This window comes from Pinus tabuliformis, chromosome 1_1 (assembly GCF_031772625.1).
Source record: "Pinus tabuliformis cultivar Carrire ecotype Pingquan chromosome 1_1, CPIR1, whole genome shotgun sequence".
NCBI classification, from domain to species: Eukaryota; Viridiplantae; Streptophyta; class Pinopsida; order Pinales; family Pinaceae; genus Pinus; species Pinus tabuliformis.
The window spans coordinates 644,391,209-644,411,594 of NC_142297.1; the positions used below are offsets into that span (position 1 = coordinate 644,391,209).

At 35.4% G+C, this 20,386-nt stretch overlaps 1 protein-coding gene across 1 annotated transcript in view; it reads right to left on the reverse strand.

Annotated features, from left to right (window-relative positions):
* Positions 1-8,502: 8,502 nt before the first annotated feature.
* LOC149214994 (beta-galactosidase-like) overlaps positions 8,503-20,386 on the reverse strand; it is a 356,920-nt gene continuing 345,036 nt past the window's right edge. Inside the window, exons 13-15 of the mRNA XM_089392482.1 lie at positions 9,391-9,599; positions 8,957-9,097; positions 8,503-8,800 (exon numbers count right to left, since the gene is read on the reverse strand). Of these exons, the coding sequence (XP_089248608.1) occupies positions 8,980-9,097; positions 9,391-9,599 (327 nt within the window). The 3' untranslated portion in view covers positions 8,503-8,800; positions 8,957-8,979. The remainder of the gene's footprint in view (positions 8,801-8,956; positions 9,098-9,390; positions 9,600-20,386) is intronic.

A 20,386-nucleotide genomic window follows, 5' to 3' on the forward strand; every position in this document is an offset into this window, starting at 1 on the left:
GTCTTTGTGTATGCCTATTATCATTGAAAAAATGGGGCTCTGTCACAGTTTTAACATACAACGACCGAAAAGCCAGGAAGCTGAATGGAAAGCCAGTGCATAGGAAATCGAAAAGCAAAAATCAACGGAGAAGAGGGAAGCCAATGGTCAAGTGATGCAGAGGAAACTACAAAGACCAAGGAGGAAGCCAAAGAGCTAGTGGAAAAGAGGAAGCCGATAGACAGAGATATGAGGAATGCATAAAAACAGGAACAACAGAGGTGTGTTGAATGTTGTTGAAATAAGCTGGAGGAAACAGAGGCAGTGAGAGGGTCCAACAGAACAAGAAAGGGTCGAAGGACCAATGGGAAAGGAGGCACTCAAAGGATGATCTCTGCTGATCATATCACCCTGTGAAAGACTCAAACCAATGGTGAATAAATCAAGTATACAATGGAGTGTGAAGAATAACTCTGTGATGTAGTGAATAAAGTTTTTTGAAGGGAGAAGTAGCCAATAGAGAAGCAGTCATGCTGAAGCATTCACTGTGACATTAGAACAAATGCTTGAACAGAAAGTTGTTCTTATGCAGAGTTTAGTACAGCTAACAGTGGACTAACTAAAGCTGTGTGGAGACATCATCAAAGGTCATGAAGGCTATTGGAGACTCTGTAGGTAGTATGAAGAGTTGTAAAGACTCCTTCACAAGAAAACTGGTTGTCATTGATGTTGTAGCCTGGAGACTACAAGGAAGCTATCAACAGAAATGACTCAGTAGAGATGAGTTCTGAGAGCAAAAAATTACTATCAAACATGCCTTGACAAGATTGGGTTGGTGCCTCAGAAGTGAAAGGGATTGGAGTCCTTGGGGCTGATGCCTCAGAAGTAAGAAGGATAGGAGTCCTTTGGGATTGGTGCCTCAGAAGTAAGAAGGATAGGTGTCCTTGGGATTGGTGTCTCAGGAAATGGAAGCATTGAAGTCCTTGGGAGTTGGTGCTCCTAAGTCCAAGATTGGTACCTTGGCGAAATAGAGTTGGAGCTCTGGAGGTTGGAGCCTCACCAAAGTCCAAGTTGGTGCTTGGCAATTGATTGCAACCATCTATATATTGTATCTATTTTACTGCAAAGATTATATTAATAAAAGCATTTATTCTTGTTGTTCACTTTGTGTTTTGAATATAAATGTTTTAATTGGTAAAACACTAGTCGGAAAAAGAAACACTGATTCACCCCCCATCTCAGTGTTTCCAACAATTGGTATCAGAGCCAATACCTTCACTCAAAACCTAACATAAGGTTGATCTTTAGAACACAAATGGCGAAGTCAAGGTAGAAAGTCTCCAATCCTCCTAAGGATATGTCTCCCTCTACTACGAAAATAGAAGACAATCAATTTAAGGAGGCTCCAAGGCTCAATGGGAACTTTAATATATGGGAAGCAAGAATGAATAATTTCTTACAGACTCAAGGCATTGGAATCTAGAAATCAGTGATTGTTGATAGCAGGATGGATGAAGAATCCAAGGAGTACAATGCAAAAGCAATTTTGAATGGGCTACCTGATTCTATAAAGAACAATCTAGGAAAATATTCATCAACAAAAGGTATATGGGACAAACTTCATGACCTTCACTCAAGAGGGGCATTGACCATGACCATCAGTCAAAAAGATGATGGAAATCAATAAGGAAATCCAGAATCCATCATAGAAGCTAAAAATGAGAATGATGACATCAAGGATAAAGCAGACCTAGAAGATGAAGAGAATGAAAAAGATTTTGTAGAAGAACTCCTCGCTCAACTTATGGCTGTCATGGAAGAGATTAACAATTTGAAAAAGGAAAATGAGGACTTTACGAAGATAGCATTGGTTGGTGACCAAGATCAAACAAGGAAGAAAGTTGATTTCATCAAGCTTCAAGTACAAGAAAGGGATGAAGAGCTTACCAAGCTTAAGAAGGAATTTCATCAAAGCAAAAGAAAGCATCATGAAGAAGTCATATCCATGACAAATCAATTGAATAAAGGAAAGAATAAGGAAGCTACCTTGTCAAGTCAACTTGAACAAAGGCACAAGAGCTTGAACAAACTTGAAGAAGAGATTGGTCAATACAAGGTAGAGGTCTCCTTTCTCAAGTCTCAACTACAAGAAGCAAGGAAACATGCACAAGGAGCTGAAAAGACCATGGAAGCATTGAAGTCATAGAAGGGCAGGTTGATGAAGCAGGAAAGGAAAGAAACACCATGATCTGTCAACTGAAAGCAAAGGATGAAGAAATCTTCAAATTAAAATCTAACATCAAGTTGCTCAAGGCTGAAACATATAAAGCTACAAGGATCAAGGAAGCAATGGAGAGCAATCAAGCAAAGAATGAAGAAATCTTCAAAATGAAGTCAGATATCATCTCTCTTAAAATAGAAGTAGATGAAGCTACTCGTATCAAGGAAGAAATTGAGAAACAACTTGCTAAGAAGAATAATGAGTGAAAGATTGGAAGAAGAGATTGTCTTCCTTAGAATAAAGGTTGAAGGGATGAACAAAATCTTGAAGAGCTCTCAAGCCTTAGATGACATGCTCAGCTATCACAGATGTCCATTTGATAAATCAGGTCTCGGGTATGCAGGTGAATCCTCAAACAAGAATGAAAATGATTTAAACAAAAGGGATGTGAAGAAGCCAAAAAGAAATGGTGATGCTCCCATTTCCAGCAAAGGCAAGCAGAAAAATCAAGGCTACAATAGAAGAAATCCTGCTCCAAGAAGAAATGTAGATGATGTCAAAGATGCGAGAGGCAATGGTTATCATTAAAGGATCTCAAGGCAGAAAGACTTCAGAAGTACATTAAGGAAATCTCCATCTCCCAAGTACCAAAGTTCATTTTTTGGTTATTGTTATTCTTGTACAAACTTTGGTCACATGGCAAAAGACTGTAAAGCATATCATAAAGATAGATGTTATGGTCCACAACCATATCATAGAGATAGATATTATGGTTTCCAACAATCTCCAAGAAACAATTTTGCAGGAAGAAATCATGAATTCCTATTCATGAACAATGTAGAATACTTCAAGTGTCATAACATTGGTCATATGGCACGTGATTGTAACTTAACTTGGGCTCTTACACAAGCTAGAACCATGCAAAAGAAGAAAGTTACACATGTATGGAGAAGGAAGCAAATACAATCCGAAAGCCCCTTAAGCTCTCCAGCCAACAACATATGTCATTGGCCTGAATTTTGACAATCTAAATTTGATGGGAAGACTCTGCCAAAAGGAGATGATGCATACAGTTAGGGGGAGCCTGTGATCCGTGATCATTATTGCAGAAGCTATTAGTGAAAGGGTCCTTATGAAATCCTTGTTGAGCTATGTTAACAGTCATTCTTTGACAAAGATCATTTCTCAAGGGTACTCCATTGAAGAATATGATCCTGTAATCATTCTTTGGACTGTTGTTAAAGATGCTTTCCACTTAATCACTAAGTAGTATTTGGAGCAACAGAGAAAATCATCTAATGCTAGAGAAATAGGGCAAATAACTATGGTGCTGATATTACAGATGCTAAATGTCTTGACTTAGGGATTTGACGTGAGAACAAAAATTATGGACACTAATAGAGGCAATCTTCAAACAAACAGATACATCTAGAATGGATTTTGAAGTAAGAGCAGCTGGCAACATACAACAAAACTGAAGCATTGCAAAAAGATGCAAATCAGCGGAATGATTTTTTAAAAGACAGTCATTGGATACCTAAATTTGCTAGTGAAATAACTTACTGAGATATGTACAAGAACACATGGAAAATATGGTTCATAGAAAGGAGAATGTTGTGCAGTCAAATATAACTTATGCTAAGACTGGTCACTGAGAAAATATAGCAACAATAAGGCACAACCTCTCACCATTTCATCCAAATGTAGTGATGTTGAATACTTGATGGCAGTGGCTCAAGGAGAAGCACAAAGATACAAAGGAACTCAAATCTGAAGAAAGATAGAAAGAAAGACAATCTCAGTGGCATTTTCTCTTGATTTGGACTATGAAGTTCTCTCAGTTCTGCCTGTGGAGACAACAATATGGATTGAAGCATAAAAACCTTGACTTGGACACTTGGTGTATGGCTATTTGCAATCGGATTGAAAGCATTGCAGTAGAGCATTTTTTAAGCATTGTTGAAGCCATGATAAAGTAGTTCTGAGACATGAAGAGGGAATAATGTGCTAATTGATGATAAAGCATCAATCCTTTTATCTTGAGTAAAAAGAAGAGCACTATGACAGGGGGAGTCACAGACCCATGAAGATCTACCATTCATGAAGACCAGAAGCAGTTTGATAGGGGGAGTCCCAGAGCACTCCTTTGCCATTGATGTCAAAGGGGGAGAGAAGAAGAATATTACCATCAACAACAAAGGGGGAGATTGTTGACCTAGGTTGTCATTGATGTCAATATGGAAATATTCTAGATATTAGATGATGATATGGAGCCAAGGGGAAGCAAAACAGATCCATGAAGAGACCGGAGCAAGGCCATCAGGACAACCAAGCCATAAGCTAGAGGAGTTAACAAAGGAGGCATATCAAAGCATATTATAGAATATCAGAGCAAGAGAGGCATATCGGAAAAGTTAGAAGCCATCAAGGTATGAAGGTATAAGAGGAGGTCTTCGAAAGACACTGCCAAGCCAGAGGAGCCACATTGGAGCAAGAGGAGCCATATCGGAGGAGCATTGCATATAATACATGCCCAAGAAGAACCAGGAGGAGCTACAGGAGGAGCCATATATGTATATCATATATATGCCAAAAACAGAGAAGCAAACAAAGCTATCGGAGCAAGAATGCCAAAGGAATGCACTATCGGGAGCATATATATATATATATATATATATATATATATATATACACACTATTGGAGGCGCAAACAGAGGCCAAAACATATATATAGGCAAATACACTATCGGAGGCAAAAGACTGAGTTATAGTGGAATACACTATCGGAGGGCATATATATATATATATATATATATATATATATCGGTGACTGTGTAAATCAGCTGTTCGACTATGTGCCATCACCCCAAACCCCTGACAGTGGCATACACAGATATATCGACGACAATGATAATCGGTGGGTTCAGTTATGTGCCACTACCCAAAACCCCCAATTGATATATATATATATATATATATATATATATATATATATATGGACCCACAAACCATTACAATGTGATATAACATAATATTGGTGGAAATCAAGTTATGGTGCTGATATCGGAGGAGCATTGCATGTAATACATGCCCAAGAACCAGAAGGAGCTACAAGAGGAGCCATATATATATATATATATTCTAAAACAGAGCAAACAGAGAAGCGAACAGAGCTATCGAAGCAAGAATTCCAAAGGAATACACTATCGGGAGCATATATCATATATATATGCTTTACACTATTGGAGGTGCAAACGGAGGCCAAAAGATATATATAGGCAAATACACTATCGGAGGCGGAAGATTGAGTTATAGTGGAATACACTATCGGAGCGGAATATATATATATATATATATATATATATATATATATATATATATATATATATATATATATCAGCAACAGTGTAAATCAGTGGTTCAGCTATGTGCCATCACCCCAAACCCCCGACAGTGGCATATACATATATATCGGCGACAATGATAATCAACGGGTTCATTTATGTTCCACTACCCAAAACCCCGATTGCAATATATATATATATATATATATATGTATGTGTGTATGTGTATATGTGTGTGTGTGTGTGTGGACCCACGAACCATTACAATGTGATATAACATAATATTGGCGTAAATCAAGTTATGGGTTAAGTCAAAGAGCAAAGGAGTATATACACGGACCCGAACGAGTTATAGCAACAACCCTATATAACATCGCGTCCGCCCATTGGGACTCTCATATCACAATGTATAAAGGGCTGTCACCCCTGAATCACCGATTGCGATTGCAAGACCAGACTCGATGCGACATTATAGATGGGCTTAATACGATATCGCATCCGCCATATCGCAAGTGTGTAAGGCCTGGCCACAGATCCGATGGAGTTATGAACACAGTTAATATATATATCGCGTCCATCGGCCATTAGCCACTGCCGATTACGATTACAAGGCGGACCCGAAGCGGTTATAGATTCGAGAATAATACTTTTGAAGTCTGCCCTTAGCGCTTCGCTTGTGGTTTTTCTCATATTTCCTGTGTATTTGAATATTGGCCTTGCGCGCGGTTTGAAGGAAAAAATGCTTTAAGAAATGCTCCCGATAGTTCAGGAGGCTGAACTAAAGCTGATTCCGATTGCGATGGTGATGTGGCAAGCAGGGGCCGTCCTGATTGGTACAGGCATGTCCGTTAAACAATGTTGTCTCTGTGTATGCCTGTCATCATTGAAAAAAAGAGGCTCTGTCACAATTTTAACATACAACGACCGAAAAGCGAAGAAGCTGAATGGAAAGCCAACGCAGATGAAACCGAAAAGAAAAAATCAATGTAGAAGAGGGAAGCCAATGGTCAAGCAATGCAGAGGAAACTACAGAGACCGGGGAGGAAGCCAAAGAGCCAGCAGAAAAGAGGAAACCGATAGACAAAGGTATGAGAGATGCATAAAAATACAGAGGTGTGTTGAATGTTGTTGAAATAAGCTGGAGGAAACAGAGGCAGTGAGAGGGTCCAACAGAACAAGAAAGGGCCGAAGGACCAACAGGAAAGGAGGCACTCAAAGGATGAGCATCTCTGCTGATCGTATCACCCTGTGAAAGACTCAAACCAATGATGAATAAATCAGGTATACAATGGAGTGTGAAGAATAACTCTGTGATGTAGTAAATAAAGTTTTTTGAAGGGAGAAGTAGCCAGCAGAGAAGCAGTCATGCTGAAGCATTCACTGTGACATTAGAACAGATGCTTGAATAGAAAGTTGTTCTTATGTAGAGTTTAGTGCAACTAACAGTGGACTAACTAAAGCTGTGTGGAGACATCATCAGAGGTTATGAAGGCTATTGGAGACTCTGTGTGGGCAATATGAAGAGTTGTAAAGACTCCTTCACAAGAAGACTAGGTGTCATTGATGCTGTAGCATGGAGACTACAGGGAAGCTATAAACAGACAGAACTCAGTAGAGAAGAATTCTGAGAGTAGAAAATTACTATCAAACATGCCTTGACAAGATTGGGTTGAAACCTTGGGGTTGGTGCCTCAGAAGTGGGAAGGATTGGGGTCCTTGGGGCTGATGTCTCAGAAGTAAGAAGGATAGGAGTCCTTTGGGATTGGTGCCTCAGAGGTAGGAAGGATAGGTGTCTTTGGGACTGGTGTCTCAGGAAATGGAAGGATTGAAGTCCTTGGGAGTTGGTGCTCCTAAGTCAAGATTGGTACCTTGGCGAAATAGAGTTGGAGCTTTGGAGGTTGGAGCCTCACCAAAGTCCAAGTTGGTGCTTGGCAACTGATTGCAACCATCTATATATTGTATCTATTTTACTGCAAAGATTATATTAATAAAATCATTTATTCTTGTTGTTCACCTTGTGTTCTAAATATAAATGTTTTAACTGATAAAACACTAGTCGGAAAAAGAAATACTGATTCACCCCCCTCTCAGTGTTTCCAACAATTAGTACCATTCTTATTAAAAAGTTGCAAGTTCAATTCTTTCTAAACCCTCGGGGTTAGGCTCTGTGGTTAAACCAACAAAAAATTGATTTGCTTGGTACAAATATTTTGTGGATGCAGAAATCACCAATCTCTGAGATCTGTGAACCACATGGAAAAAATATCTTTAAACCCAACTTATTTATCTTTAAGCTTTAAGCCTCGCTTATTAAGCAATGCTAAGGAGTCTCGGATTAATCCTTGAGTAAGCAAAATGTGACGATATACAACTGATCTGGCATTAGACTAAAACAACTAAAACACAATCTGTCATCTTGTAGTAAGAGGATACATTTGTAAATAGGCTACAAGAAGATAAGTTTCAACATATCTATGCAAACTGTAAAGTCTCAGTTCTCGAAAATATATTGATTTTGTCTCTGTACCAATGCTTGTATAGTAATGACCATTTCCTTTTCTATGGCATGATTAAGGAGCTTTTACTATTCACCTCCTCTCTTCAATGGCTCGTTTTACTGTTCACCTCCTCTCTTCAATTGTTTGACTGCAGTGCTGCACGTCACCAAGATACTTCTGTTTATAAGAAACTCGAGTTTTGATGATAAAAGAATGGCGATTGGAGAGGAGGGCCCAAACTTCAGAGAATGTGATGTGTTCTTGAATATGCTTGGAGTTACATTTTAAGCCTAGAGCTTCTCAGCATCAGAAAAACGAGCTAGCAACCAAACCATAAACCATGATTTTGATGAAGAGAAGCTAGTTTACTGGATTCATGGAAATTTTCTTGTTTTATCTTATTGTATCATAGTTTCCTAGCAACTAATAAAGGAAAACAAAATATTTTGATCAATTTACGTGAGAGAATAATTAAATCATTCAATAAAATTTGCACTGAGCATTTGAAATGAATATACAGCCAGTGATTCCACCGACAGAATTCAGTACAATAATATATGCATAATGACATAGAATGGCAACTGAAAAGTCACCATCTCCATGTCAAACCAAAAATAATTTTACAAGGCTTTTGCCTTTCGCTATGTTCAACTGCATGTTGCTTCAACTGCTAAACTTTTAACTGTACCAACACATGCATCTCCTCCAAATTCCTTTGGTGAGATGGTAATCGAACACCCACGCTGTCCTAAACAAGCCTGCAATTTTCATGAAGTAATCAGAAGAGATACATATGCATTAAATAAATTTTCAATATTTGCTAAATATTGCATGCATACATAAATGCAAACATACATGTAGAGAGAGAGATCTAGACCTAAATGTTCATATGTGCATGCAAATTTAAGCCATACCTTTTCCACAGCCTCTTTTGATTCTAGACACCATCAATGGATCCAGTAAGTAGAGATACTTTTGACGAGTCACCTCCTGTCTCTTCAAATAACACCAACAAATTCCCAGTAGGCCGCAGCCACGATCGAGGAACATGATACCTGACAAAATACGCATCACGCATCGTAGATATATATAGCCCATTTCAAAATTCTACAGTTATTGGACTGGAGTTCATGAATCTTTATATTGGAAGCAGAGATGAAGATGCAAGTACGGAGATAATCTACAACAAACTATGAGCAGGCAATCTAATGCTCTGAGCCCTATACAATAATCAATGTTACGAAGTACATTGACATTGATAATTATATTCGGTTAGGAATATTACTGGATAGATACTACTTGCAATTATACCAACAAAGCAAGAAGAAATATATTTGAATGTTCTTACAGCGTTTGGGAAGGTTGTCCACATTTTGTTGCACATTTGTGTAAACTGTAATTTCCTCGATAATCACACCCTGAACAGTCTCCTACAGGCGCCAAAAAGGAAGTCCAATAACGTCCAATATGTTCTCCATTTATCCATGCTTGACCTTTACCCATACTGCTCAGGTCTAACATAAGAGGTTCATCCCCATCAGGCACACCAATCACTGCCTGCCATACACAAAAATTGATCAGAGGACATTCATTTAGGAGAAGCCGCAAATGCCCTATGGGAAAGGTTACCATGTATGAAGCTTTTTTGAATGCACTATTCCAACCTTAGAAAATCCATGTGTTCCAGTCAGAGGACTACCTGAAACCTTTTTACTCTAAGTGCCTGTAAGATTTTTGTAGTTTTGTGCAAGTGATTAATGTAGAAGACATTTCCAAACATTATGAAAAAGCTCCCTAAATAGGAAGACATAACAGTTTGATAGATATGAGTTAGCAATAACAAAGAGCTATGCAATATACATCGCAAGAACAGTTAAATGCAAAGATCAAAGGGACTCATGTTCTAACCTCCATGTAGAAAATTTAAATTATGGTAGTTATCCAGTTAATAATGGTCATCTAGACTACGGACTTAAACACATTAACAAGTGAATAAGTGGACAAACTTGATCTCTTTTTTTTTGGTTGAAATTCTCCCCAAATCTGGTATGAATTTTGTCAGAAATTATAGTTCCCTCTAACTGATGATAACTTCGGAATTTTGTCCTCGAGGGTTATAGTGCAATTTAGAAAGATCCAGATTGTCTATATATCCAAAAATGTGTATTAGGGTGGAAATTTGTCCGGCCAAAAAGAAATAGACTCAAGAAAAAAGGTTGACTTTGTCCACTTATAAACTCGCTCTTATTAATAAAGTCAATTATTGACTTAGTCTAAATTATTCTTTAATGTTTAACATTTTGACCTAGTCAAAATAAAATAAAATTAAAAAATATAAAATAAAATAAAATAAAAACATAAAATTAATAATTATATTTACAATTAATTATAATTGATAATTAAACTAGACTAATTTTATCTTAACTCTGGATCTACCAAACGCCAAGAGGGATCAAATCTCTTAATATGCAGACCTCTTTTAGAGTGAACGGAGATTTGATCCCTCTTGACGCATGATAGATCCGAAGTTAAGATGGATCTAAGCTGGTATTTAATACATTTTAAAACCCACCATGCACAGAGGGATTTTGTCATTCCTCTATTGTAAAAGAATATATGCTCTCTTCATTTCATAATCTAAAAAATATTTCTCGCTTCCAAGTTTTCTTGTGTTCGGTTTCTTTTTGTTACATGGTACTAGAGCCAAAGTGAGGAGAAGTTGAAGCAAGGGAAGGCCTAGGTACTGCATAGACCCGTGACAGACAAGGTATCATTGTTTGACAATGAAACCAAAGGGATTTCAAAGAAAGAACGCTAAGTATATTTTGTTTAAGGGTTTTAACCCAAGTTCGTTTTTTCAAAAAGAGAAATACTAGGGTCCTATTTCTAGTTTGAAAGACAGGTTAAGTTATTTTTCCTTATTTAAAAGGAAGTCTAGCTTTCCGAAAGTTAAAAAAAAGGGGTAATACACAGTAAATTTCTTTACTATTTTTTTCAAAAGATCTTTGAGTTTTTAAGCTAAACCCAAAGGAGATCTATGCATTTTTTAGTAGCCCCGACAGTTTTCCAGCTCGATCTAAAGAAGATCTAAGCATTTTCCAATAACCATAAGAGGTTTTTTCAGCGAAATCTACAGTAGATATCAATACTTTTCAGCAGACGAGAGAGTTTGTTAATTAAATCTGAAGAAAATCTAATCATTTTCAGTAATCTTGAGGGTTTTTTAACCTAGATCAAGCAGATTTGAGCAATTTTCAGCAGATCTGTATATTTTTTTAGCAGATTTATCAATTTCTTAGCAAGAATATTTGCATGTATTTCTTTAATCTTTAGTTTGGGGAGTGGACACTACAATTTTCTTGGGTGTAAGTATCTATTTCAATCACAAATTTGAATTTCAGAAACATTTAGGCCAAATTTTGTGTTCTAATGGTTACCTTGTCTAATATTATGTCAAAGAGTTATCAAATTTTTTTAGAAGGAATTATAGTATGTGAAAACAAAGCATATACATCATTATTATTATTATTTAATTGATTTTTATGTTGCATTTTTTAAAATTTAGTTTTGGCAATATGAGATGTATTATGAATTAAGTTTTTTGGATGTTTATCATGAATTGATATCTATTAGTATTTATTAGCTGTTTAATTTATATGATTGTGGTAGTCATTAATTTTTATTATCTATAAATGTTAGACTTGAAATTGAATATAAGTAGATAACTCTAAACATGTGGTTGCAAATTTGTCGTTGAGCAAAGTAAGTTTTGAGAGAAGTTTGTATAAATGTTTGAAACCAAGTGAACTTCAAATGCTGAGTCATCCCTTTATTACATTTTTTTTCTACCCACGTATAAGAAAATGAATTAAAGATTTTTGAAGAAAGACTTAAAATTATATTTAAAAAATTAAATACATCTTACTATTGACTTAGAGTGAAAGGAGTTTTGGTCCATCTCGGCGCTTGGTAGATCCAGAGTTAAGATGGATCTAGGCTGATATTTAATACATTTTAAAACCCACCATGCACAGAGAGATTTTGTCATTCCTCTATTGTAAAAGGATATGTGCTCTCTTCATTTCATAATCTAAAAAATATTTCTCGCTTCCAAGTTTTCTGTGTTCAGTTTCTTTTGTTACATGGTACTAGAGCCAAAGTGAGGCGAAGTTGAAACAAGGGAAGACCTAGGGACTGCAAAGACCCGTGACAGACAAGGTATCATTGTTTGATATAAACCAAGAAACCAAAGGGATTTCAAAGAAAGAAAGCTAAGTATATTTTGTTTGAGGGTTTTAAAACAAGTTCATTTTTTCAAAAAGAGAAATACTAGGGTCCTCTTTCTAGTTTTAAAAGACAGTTTAAGTTATTTTTCCTTATTGAAAAGGAAGTCTCGCTTTCTGAAAATTAAAAAAATTGGGGTAATACACAGTAAATTTTTTTACTATTTTTTTCAAAAGATCTGTGAGTTTCTAAGCTAAACTTGAAGGAGAACTAAGCATTTTTTAGTAGCCCTGAGAGTTTTGCAGCTAGATCTAAAGCAGATCTAAGCATTTTTCAATAACCATAAGAGTTTTTTAGCCAAATCTAAAGCAGATAACAATACTTTTCAGCAGACGAAAGAGTTTGCCAGTGAAATCTGAAGAAAATTTAACCATTTTCAGTAATCTTGAGAGTTTGTTTTGCCTAGATCAAGCAGATTTGAGCATTTTTCAGCAGATCTGTGTATTTTTTAGCAGATTTATCAATTTCTTAGCAAGAATATTTGCTTGTATTTCTTTAATCTTTAGTTGGGGGAATGAACACTACAATTTTCTTGGGTGTAAATATCTATTTCAATCACAAATTTGATTTTCAGAAACATTTATGCCAAATTTTGCGTTCTAATGGTTACCTTGTCTAATATTATGTCAAAGAGTTATCAATTATTTTTAGGAAGAATTATAGTATGTGGAAACAATGCATATTCGCCATTATTATTATTATCATTTAATTAATTTTTATATTGCATTTTTGAAAATTTAATTTTGGCAATATGAGATGTATTATGAATTAAGTTTTTTGGATGTTTATCATGAATTGATATCTATTAGTATTTATTAGCTGTTTAATTTATATGATTGTGGTAGTCATTAATTATTATTATCTATAAATGTTAGACTTGAAATTGAATATAAGTAGATAACTCTAAAGAAGTGGTTGCAAATTTGTCGTTGAGCAAACTAAATTTTGAGAGAAGTTTGTATAAATGTTTGAAACCAAGTGAACTTCAAATGCTGAGTCACCCCTTATTACATTTTTTTTCTACCCACTTATAAGAAAATGAATTAAAGATTTTTGAAGAAAGACTTAAAATTATATTTAAAAAATTAAATACATCTTACTATTGACAGTGAAAGGAGTTTTGGTCCATCTCGGCGCTTGGTAGATCCGGAGTTAAGATGGATCTAGGCTGGTATTTAATACATTTTAAAACCCACCATGCACAGAGAGATTTTGTCATTCCTCTATTGTAAAAGGATATGTGCTCTCTTCATTTCATAATCTCAAAAATATTTCTCGCTTCCAAGTTTTCTTGTGTTCAGTTTCTTTTGTTAGATGGTACTAGAGCCAAAGTGAGGAGAAGTTGAAGCAAGGGAAGACCTAGGGACTGCAAAGACACGTGACAGACAAGGCATCATTGTTTGATATAAACCAAGAAACCAAAATGATTTCAAAGAAAGAAAGCTAAGTATATTTTGTTTGAGGGTTTTAAACCAAGTTCATTTTTTCCAAAAAGAAATACTAGGGTCCCCTTTCTGGTTTTAAAAGACAGTTTAAGTTATTTTTCCTTATTGAAAAGGAATTCTAGCTTTCTAAAAATTAAAAAAAGAGGGGTAATACACAGTAAGTTTTTTTACTATTTTTTTCAAAAGATCTGTGAGTTTCTAAGCTAAACCTGAAGGAGAACTAAGCATTTTTTAGTAGCCCTGAGAGTTTTGCAGCTAGATCTAAAGCAGATCTAAGCATTTTTCAATAACCATAAGAGTTTTTTTAGCCAAATCTAAAGTAGATAACAATACCTTTCAGCAGACGAAAGAGTTTGCCAGTGAAATCTGAAGAAAACCTAACCATTTTCAGTAATCTTGAGAGTTTGTTTTGCCTAGATCAAGCAGATTTGAGCATTTTTCAGCAGATCTGTGTATTTTTTAGCAGATTTATCAATTTCTTAGCAAGAATATTTGCTTGTATTTCTTTAGTCTTTAGTTTGGGGAATGAACACTACAATTTTCTTGGGTGTAAATATCTATTTCAATCACAAATTTGATTTTCAGAAACATTTAGGCCAAATTTTGCGTTCTAATGGTTACCTTGTCTAATATTATGTCAAAGAGTTATCAATTATTTTTAGGAAGAATTATAGTATGTGGAAACAATGCATATTCGTCATTATTATTATTATTTAATTAATTTTTATGTTGCATTTTTTAAAATTTAATTTTGGCAATATGAGATGTATTATGAAATAAGTTTTTTGGATGTTTATCATGAATTGATATCTATTAGTATTTATTAGCTGTTTAATTTATATGATTGTGGTAGTCATTAATTGTTATTATCTATAAACGTTAGACTTGAAATTGAATATAAGTAGATAACTCTAAACATGTGGTTGCAAATTTGTCGTTGGTCAAATTAAGTTTTGAGAGAGGTTTGATAAATGTTTGAAACCAACTGAACTTGAAATGCTGAGTCATCCCTTTATCCTATTCTTTTTCTACACACTTGTAAGAAAATGAACTAAATTTTTTTGAAGAAAGACTTAAAACTATATTTAAAAAATTAAATATATCTTACTATTGACTTAGAGTGAAAGAAGATTTGATCCATCTCAGCACTTGGTAGATCCGGGGTTAGGATGGATCTAGGCTGATATTTAATACATTTTAAAACCCACCATGCACAGAGGGATTTTGTCATTCCTCTATTGTAAAAGGACACGTGCTCTCTTCATTTCATAATCTAAAAAATATTTCTCGCTTCCAAGTTTTCTTGTGTTCGGTTTCTTTTGGTTACATGGTACTAGAGCCAAAGTGAGGAGAAGTTGAAGCAAGGGAAGAGCTAGGGACTGCATAGACCTGTGACAGACAAGGTATCATTGTTTGATATAAACCAAGAAACCAAAGGGATTACAAAAAAGGAAAGCTAAGTATATTTTGTTTGAGGGTTTTAAACCAAGTTCATTTTTTCAAAAAGAGAAATACTAGGGTCCTATTTCTAGTTTTAAAAGACAGGTTAAGTTATTTTTCCTTATTTAAAAGAAGTCTAGCTTTCTGAAAATTAAAAAAAGGGGGGTAATACACGGTAAATTTCTTTATTATTTTTTTCAAAAGATCTGTGAGTTTTTACACTAAACCTGAAGGAAATCTAAGCATTTTTTAGTAGCCCTGAGAGTTTTCCAGCTAGATCTAAAGCACATCTAAGCATTTTTTAATAACCATAAGAGTTTTTTTAGCCAAATCTAAAGTAGATATCAATACTTTTCAGCAGACGAGAGAGTTTGCTAGTTAAATCTGAAGAAAATCTAACCATTTTCAGTAATCTTGAGAGGTTTTTTTGCCTAGATCAAGCAGATTTGAGCATTTTTCAGCAGATCTGTGTATTTTTTAGCAGATTTATCAATTTCTTAGCAAGAATATTTGCTTGTATTTCTTTAATCTTTAGTTTGGGGAATGAGCACTACAATTTTCTTGGGTGTAAGTATCTATTTCAATCACAAATTTGATTTTCAAAAACATTTAGGTTAAATTTTGTGTTCTAATGGTTACCTCGTCTAATATTATGTGAAAGAGTTATCAATTTTGTTTAGGAAGAATTATATGTTAATTTTTGGTATGGTCTATGCTTAAGAACAATTTACTTCAATTTCTTTATTAGCCCAATATCAATATCCAGTTTAGCAATCACATCACCGTGATAGCAAAATGCAGATAGAACATAAACGTAAATAGTAGAAGACAAGCCAAGTCAAGAGGACACAAGATGTGGCACCAGCCAGGGACAAACCCCAATGTGGGAAAACCCTTGATCAATTCTTCTTATATTCTTCAATAGTTCAGCAGAGAGAGATAGTACAAATTTACTATTGATTTGGGGTAGCATCAGATGTGCTCTAGCCACGAAATTTGGTGGAGAGGTTGGGGCACATGAGATATTCAATACCCAAAAAGGGTTTGGACAGATTCTAAACAGATCAGGAGATATTAAAATAATTAATATTTTTAATGGAGTCCCTAAGTCTAAACTTAGGGAAAATGAAATATTAATGTGTATTAATATGAATCTGTGTTAAAGTGGTCCAAAAGACATGGATCAAGCCAGATCTAATCTTGGCCGTTGATTACGGACTTAATCTCGGCCGTTGATATGTCAACATGAAAAGTATAAGAGGAGGCTTGAGGGTCACTTGGAGAGTACACCAGATGATTAGTCATTCTATTCTCTAGAGCGGAGTTTGCTAAGAGAGATAGAATCAGTGATCGGGTGTAATGCCTGTAAATAATTAAACAGCTAATGTAAAGCCTGTAAATAGTTAAAATTTAACAAAATTTTATATATCAAATTGACTGATTTGATGAGGAGTACCTATTTGGTTTCCTGCAGATGAAGAGGCTTCGGATTTGCTCCAACTTTCGCTCCTGTTACCAAAAGACCATAACCACCCAGCCAAGCTAAGTACAACCTAGGTACTCAGTCCAGATTGCTTCTCAATTGCTGCAATCTGTTCCCTCGTGCCCAAAAACTTCAGAACAAACAAGGCTTAGTCTTTTCTGTTGAAAACTCTGTGTTACAAATTTTCCTCCTCCTTTCGACCCCCCCTTTTCGACCAACCGTCCCTTCCTTCTTATAAGTCTCCGTTCATCGACTTCCTCCATCTCCATGTCCAAATTATGATACGTGTTGATTTTATAAACAAAATCTGATTTGATTTTATTTGAATATCTCAATTTGATTTAATAAAGTTTATTTATTTATTTTAATGATTTAATTTAATTTATAATTTATAATTTAATTAATTTTATTTAATTTCATAAATTTTAATTTACTATAGGTGGGTCATTACATACATTCCTCCTTCCAAAAACTTCATCCAGAAGTTAGGGTTTCTAAAATATATTAATGATTATTATGAGTATATCGGTCTTTATAATTACAAAATTGAATTTGTTTTCTTTAATATTCTTAAAATTTACAACTATAATATCCATGTTCTGCTTCAGTTGGTTTTCCAGCTATTCTATAATCACCCTATCCTTCCTAATCTCTTCCGATTCCATCCTATCCGTCCTCTACTAGAGTATGCCATGGCATCAGCTATATTGACTAACCATTCATAGGCTTTTAAGGGTATCAGCGTCGATTATATCAACCTGATTGCCCAATAGACATCTGGCAGTCATCATCACACATCTAGGGGAGCGTGATTCACATAGTCCTCCCATGACTCCAGGTTTCGGAGGATAAATGGTGGGTAATACCTCCACCCCTCCTAGTGGGACCAGGGTTAACACCCTATCATGGAATCTCTTTGAGCCTTAATTGTTCTGAAGTTTTTGTCATGACGTGGTCATCTTGGTAACGATATTATCTGCAACATAAACGCTTGTCCATACATTTATAAAATATGCATCAACATATTCAAAACAATTAGTTTATGTATAATTCATACATGTTAACTACAATATAACATACTTGGCCATATTCTACTCATGTTATTAGCTTTCATATTTAAAATGTAATCATTCTTTTATTTCTTTCTTATCAATCATATCAATATGCATAAATGAAACAAAATTATAATATCTTAATTCCCATCAGAAGCAGAATTACTCAAATATTTAAACTTTACTTTGATAACTATAATTTAGTAAGATCAATAACATATTCCGTCTTGGTATCCACGTACTAGTGGAATTAAACATATAGCATATCATAAGAATTCACGTTTATATGTGATCATTCCAAAATGGTTATGAGTTTCTAATTTAAGGTAAAGTAAATATATACAAAACATGGTTGAAAGTTTTTTTTTTTTTTTCAAAATTGACACATGTTGGGGTATTTCGACATATGATTTCCATATCTTCCCAAGTAGCCGATCCAGGAGTATACTTGTCCCACGGGACCTTAACTTGGTCTACTAGACGATTCCTGAGTTGTCGAACCCTACGTTCCAATATACGTAATGGTTCGACTGATATGATTCCTTCGTCCGATACCTGCAATTCCTTCCATTGAAGGTTATGAGATTGGTCAGCTATGTAATGCCTTAATACAGATACATGAAATATATTATGAACTTTATGCAAGTGAGGTGGCAGTGCAAGACGATAGGCGACAGGCCAACTCTTTCCATGACTTTAAATGGTCCAATAAATTGGGGTGACAACTTTGTACCTTTTCTGAACCAAATAGTGCTTTTATTCGGTTTGATGCGGATGAAAACCTGATCCCCTACCTCATACTTCCTATCAGCTCTGTGAGCATCAGCATAACTCTTTTGTCTATCCTGTGCTTCTTTTAACCGCTGTCTAATTTGTTTTACTTACTCCTCCATTTCTTAGATTAATTCTGGCCCTACTATCACTCGATCTTCTAACTTGTCCCAACTTAACGGTGTTCTGCAAGGTCTGTCGTATAATGCTTCAAATGGAGGCATTCTGATTGAGTTGTGGTAATTGTTATTGTATGCAAATTCGACTAAGGATAAATACTTTTCTCAGTGCAATTGCTGTGTTATCACAAAATCACTACTGAGGGCTGCAACCAAGCAAGATTTCATGTAACTCTTTCAACCTAACTTTAGATCAAAGATTAGCCTCTTTGATCAGAGAGGGCTCTCTCACAAACTCTTAATAAAAATCCTTCACTACAACAGATGGCTAACTCTTTACTCATTCATGAAAGCAAAAGCTGGTTGGATACATATCAAACTGGTCTTCATTGGGCTATGGAGTCTCATACACTAAGTAAACAAGAAAACATAGTCATTTCATGGAAGTCAAGGCTCTTTGCATTAAATGTCCAAACATATTCCATAAAAACCACAGCTTGCCAAATACATAGGAAGTCAGAGCATAGGATATGAATTCTGAGTGATTGTACTATAACAAGGCTGTAAAAGAACATATAATATAAAACACCACCATTATATTTGAACACAATAATCCATCGAGAATCTTGAGAAGAAATCAACACTGTTTTACTATTACTGTCACAAGTCTTACAATGGCCCAAATAACTCTGTTTTTGTATAAAATGTCCAACCTTTTTTACATCAGAGTCATTTCTATATATAGCAAACCAAAATACTACTACCTGAGACTCCTCAACAAGCATGAAGGGAGCTCGGAATTCTATCATTAATTATCTTATCTATATCTTAAACAAACTAATTAATTACAAAGGTATTGTGCTGCGAAAACAGAGGGTTCCATTCCCATTGAAACTTCAAGTCTATCTCCTCGTGTGCATTGATGCGTTCTTGAAATTTGACACCTGTAGCACTTCAATAATAGCCAAGCCAAGCTGGAAGAACATTCACTGAATGAGCAGCTTCGGATGCCTGATATATGGATGATTCATCAACTGATAAGAATCTGTGCCCTATGTTCACGGTCTCTGCCTCCCATTAGTGTTCATGCATTTAAGATTATGCTTCAAGCCATTTAATCCTCTAATAGTCACGTATGATGGAAGAAACCTTATGATCTGGCCATCTCATAAACTGAACAGGTGTACCACTCAACACCTCGGCAACCCTACCAGAACCCTAAAAATTCGGATATAAAGTGAAAACTTTAACAAAAGACAAAATTTCACCTTTTCCTTAAATACTTACACCTGGCACCTTTTTAAACATCTGAATGGCTTTATATAATCTCCATGCTAGCCTCGAGTCATCCCTTTAAGATTCGCTGACCTCAGCATCAATCTCAAATTTTTCATATAAACAGTCATCTACAGCAGTTTCGTAGCGCGCTACGAAACTGCTGTAGGTAATCAAAATTAAGCATATGAACCTTAAAGCAACAATGACTTAACTCTGTGATCTCTTCAGCTATTTTACACAGGTGTAAGGACTTCAAAAAGTTTCAAAATGATGACAGCCAAAATTTACCAAAATTTGGAAGGCAAATTTCCCCTTGGATCAATTAGCTAGTTTGCCTAGCTTCCTTTTCAAGCTGCTAACTTCTTCCTTTAACACCTTGTTTTCTGCTCTTAAGCTTGTATTCATTTGTTTCATGATTTTTGCCTGCTTCAGAGCTGGCACTGTCCACACATATGCATCTGATACTGAATCA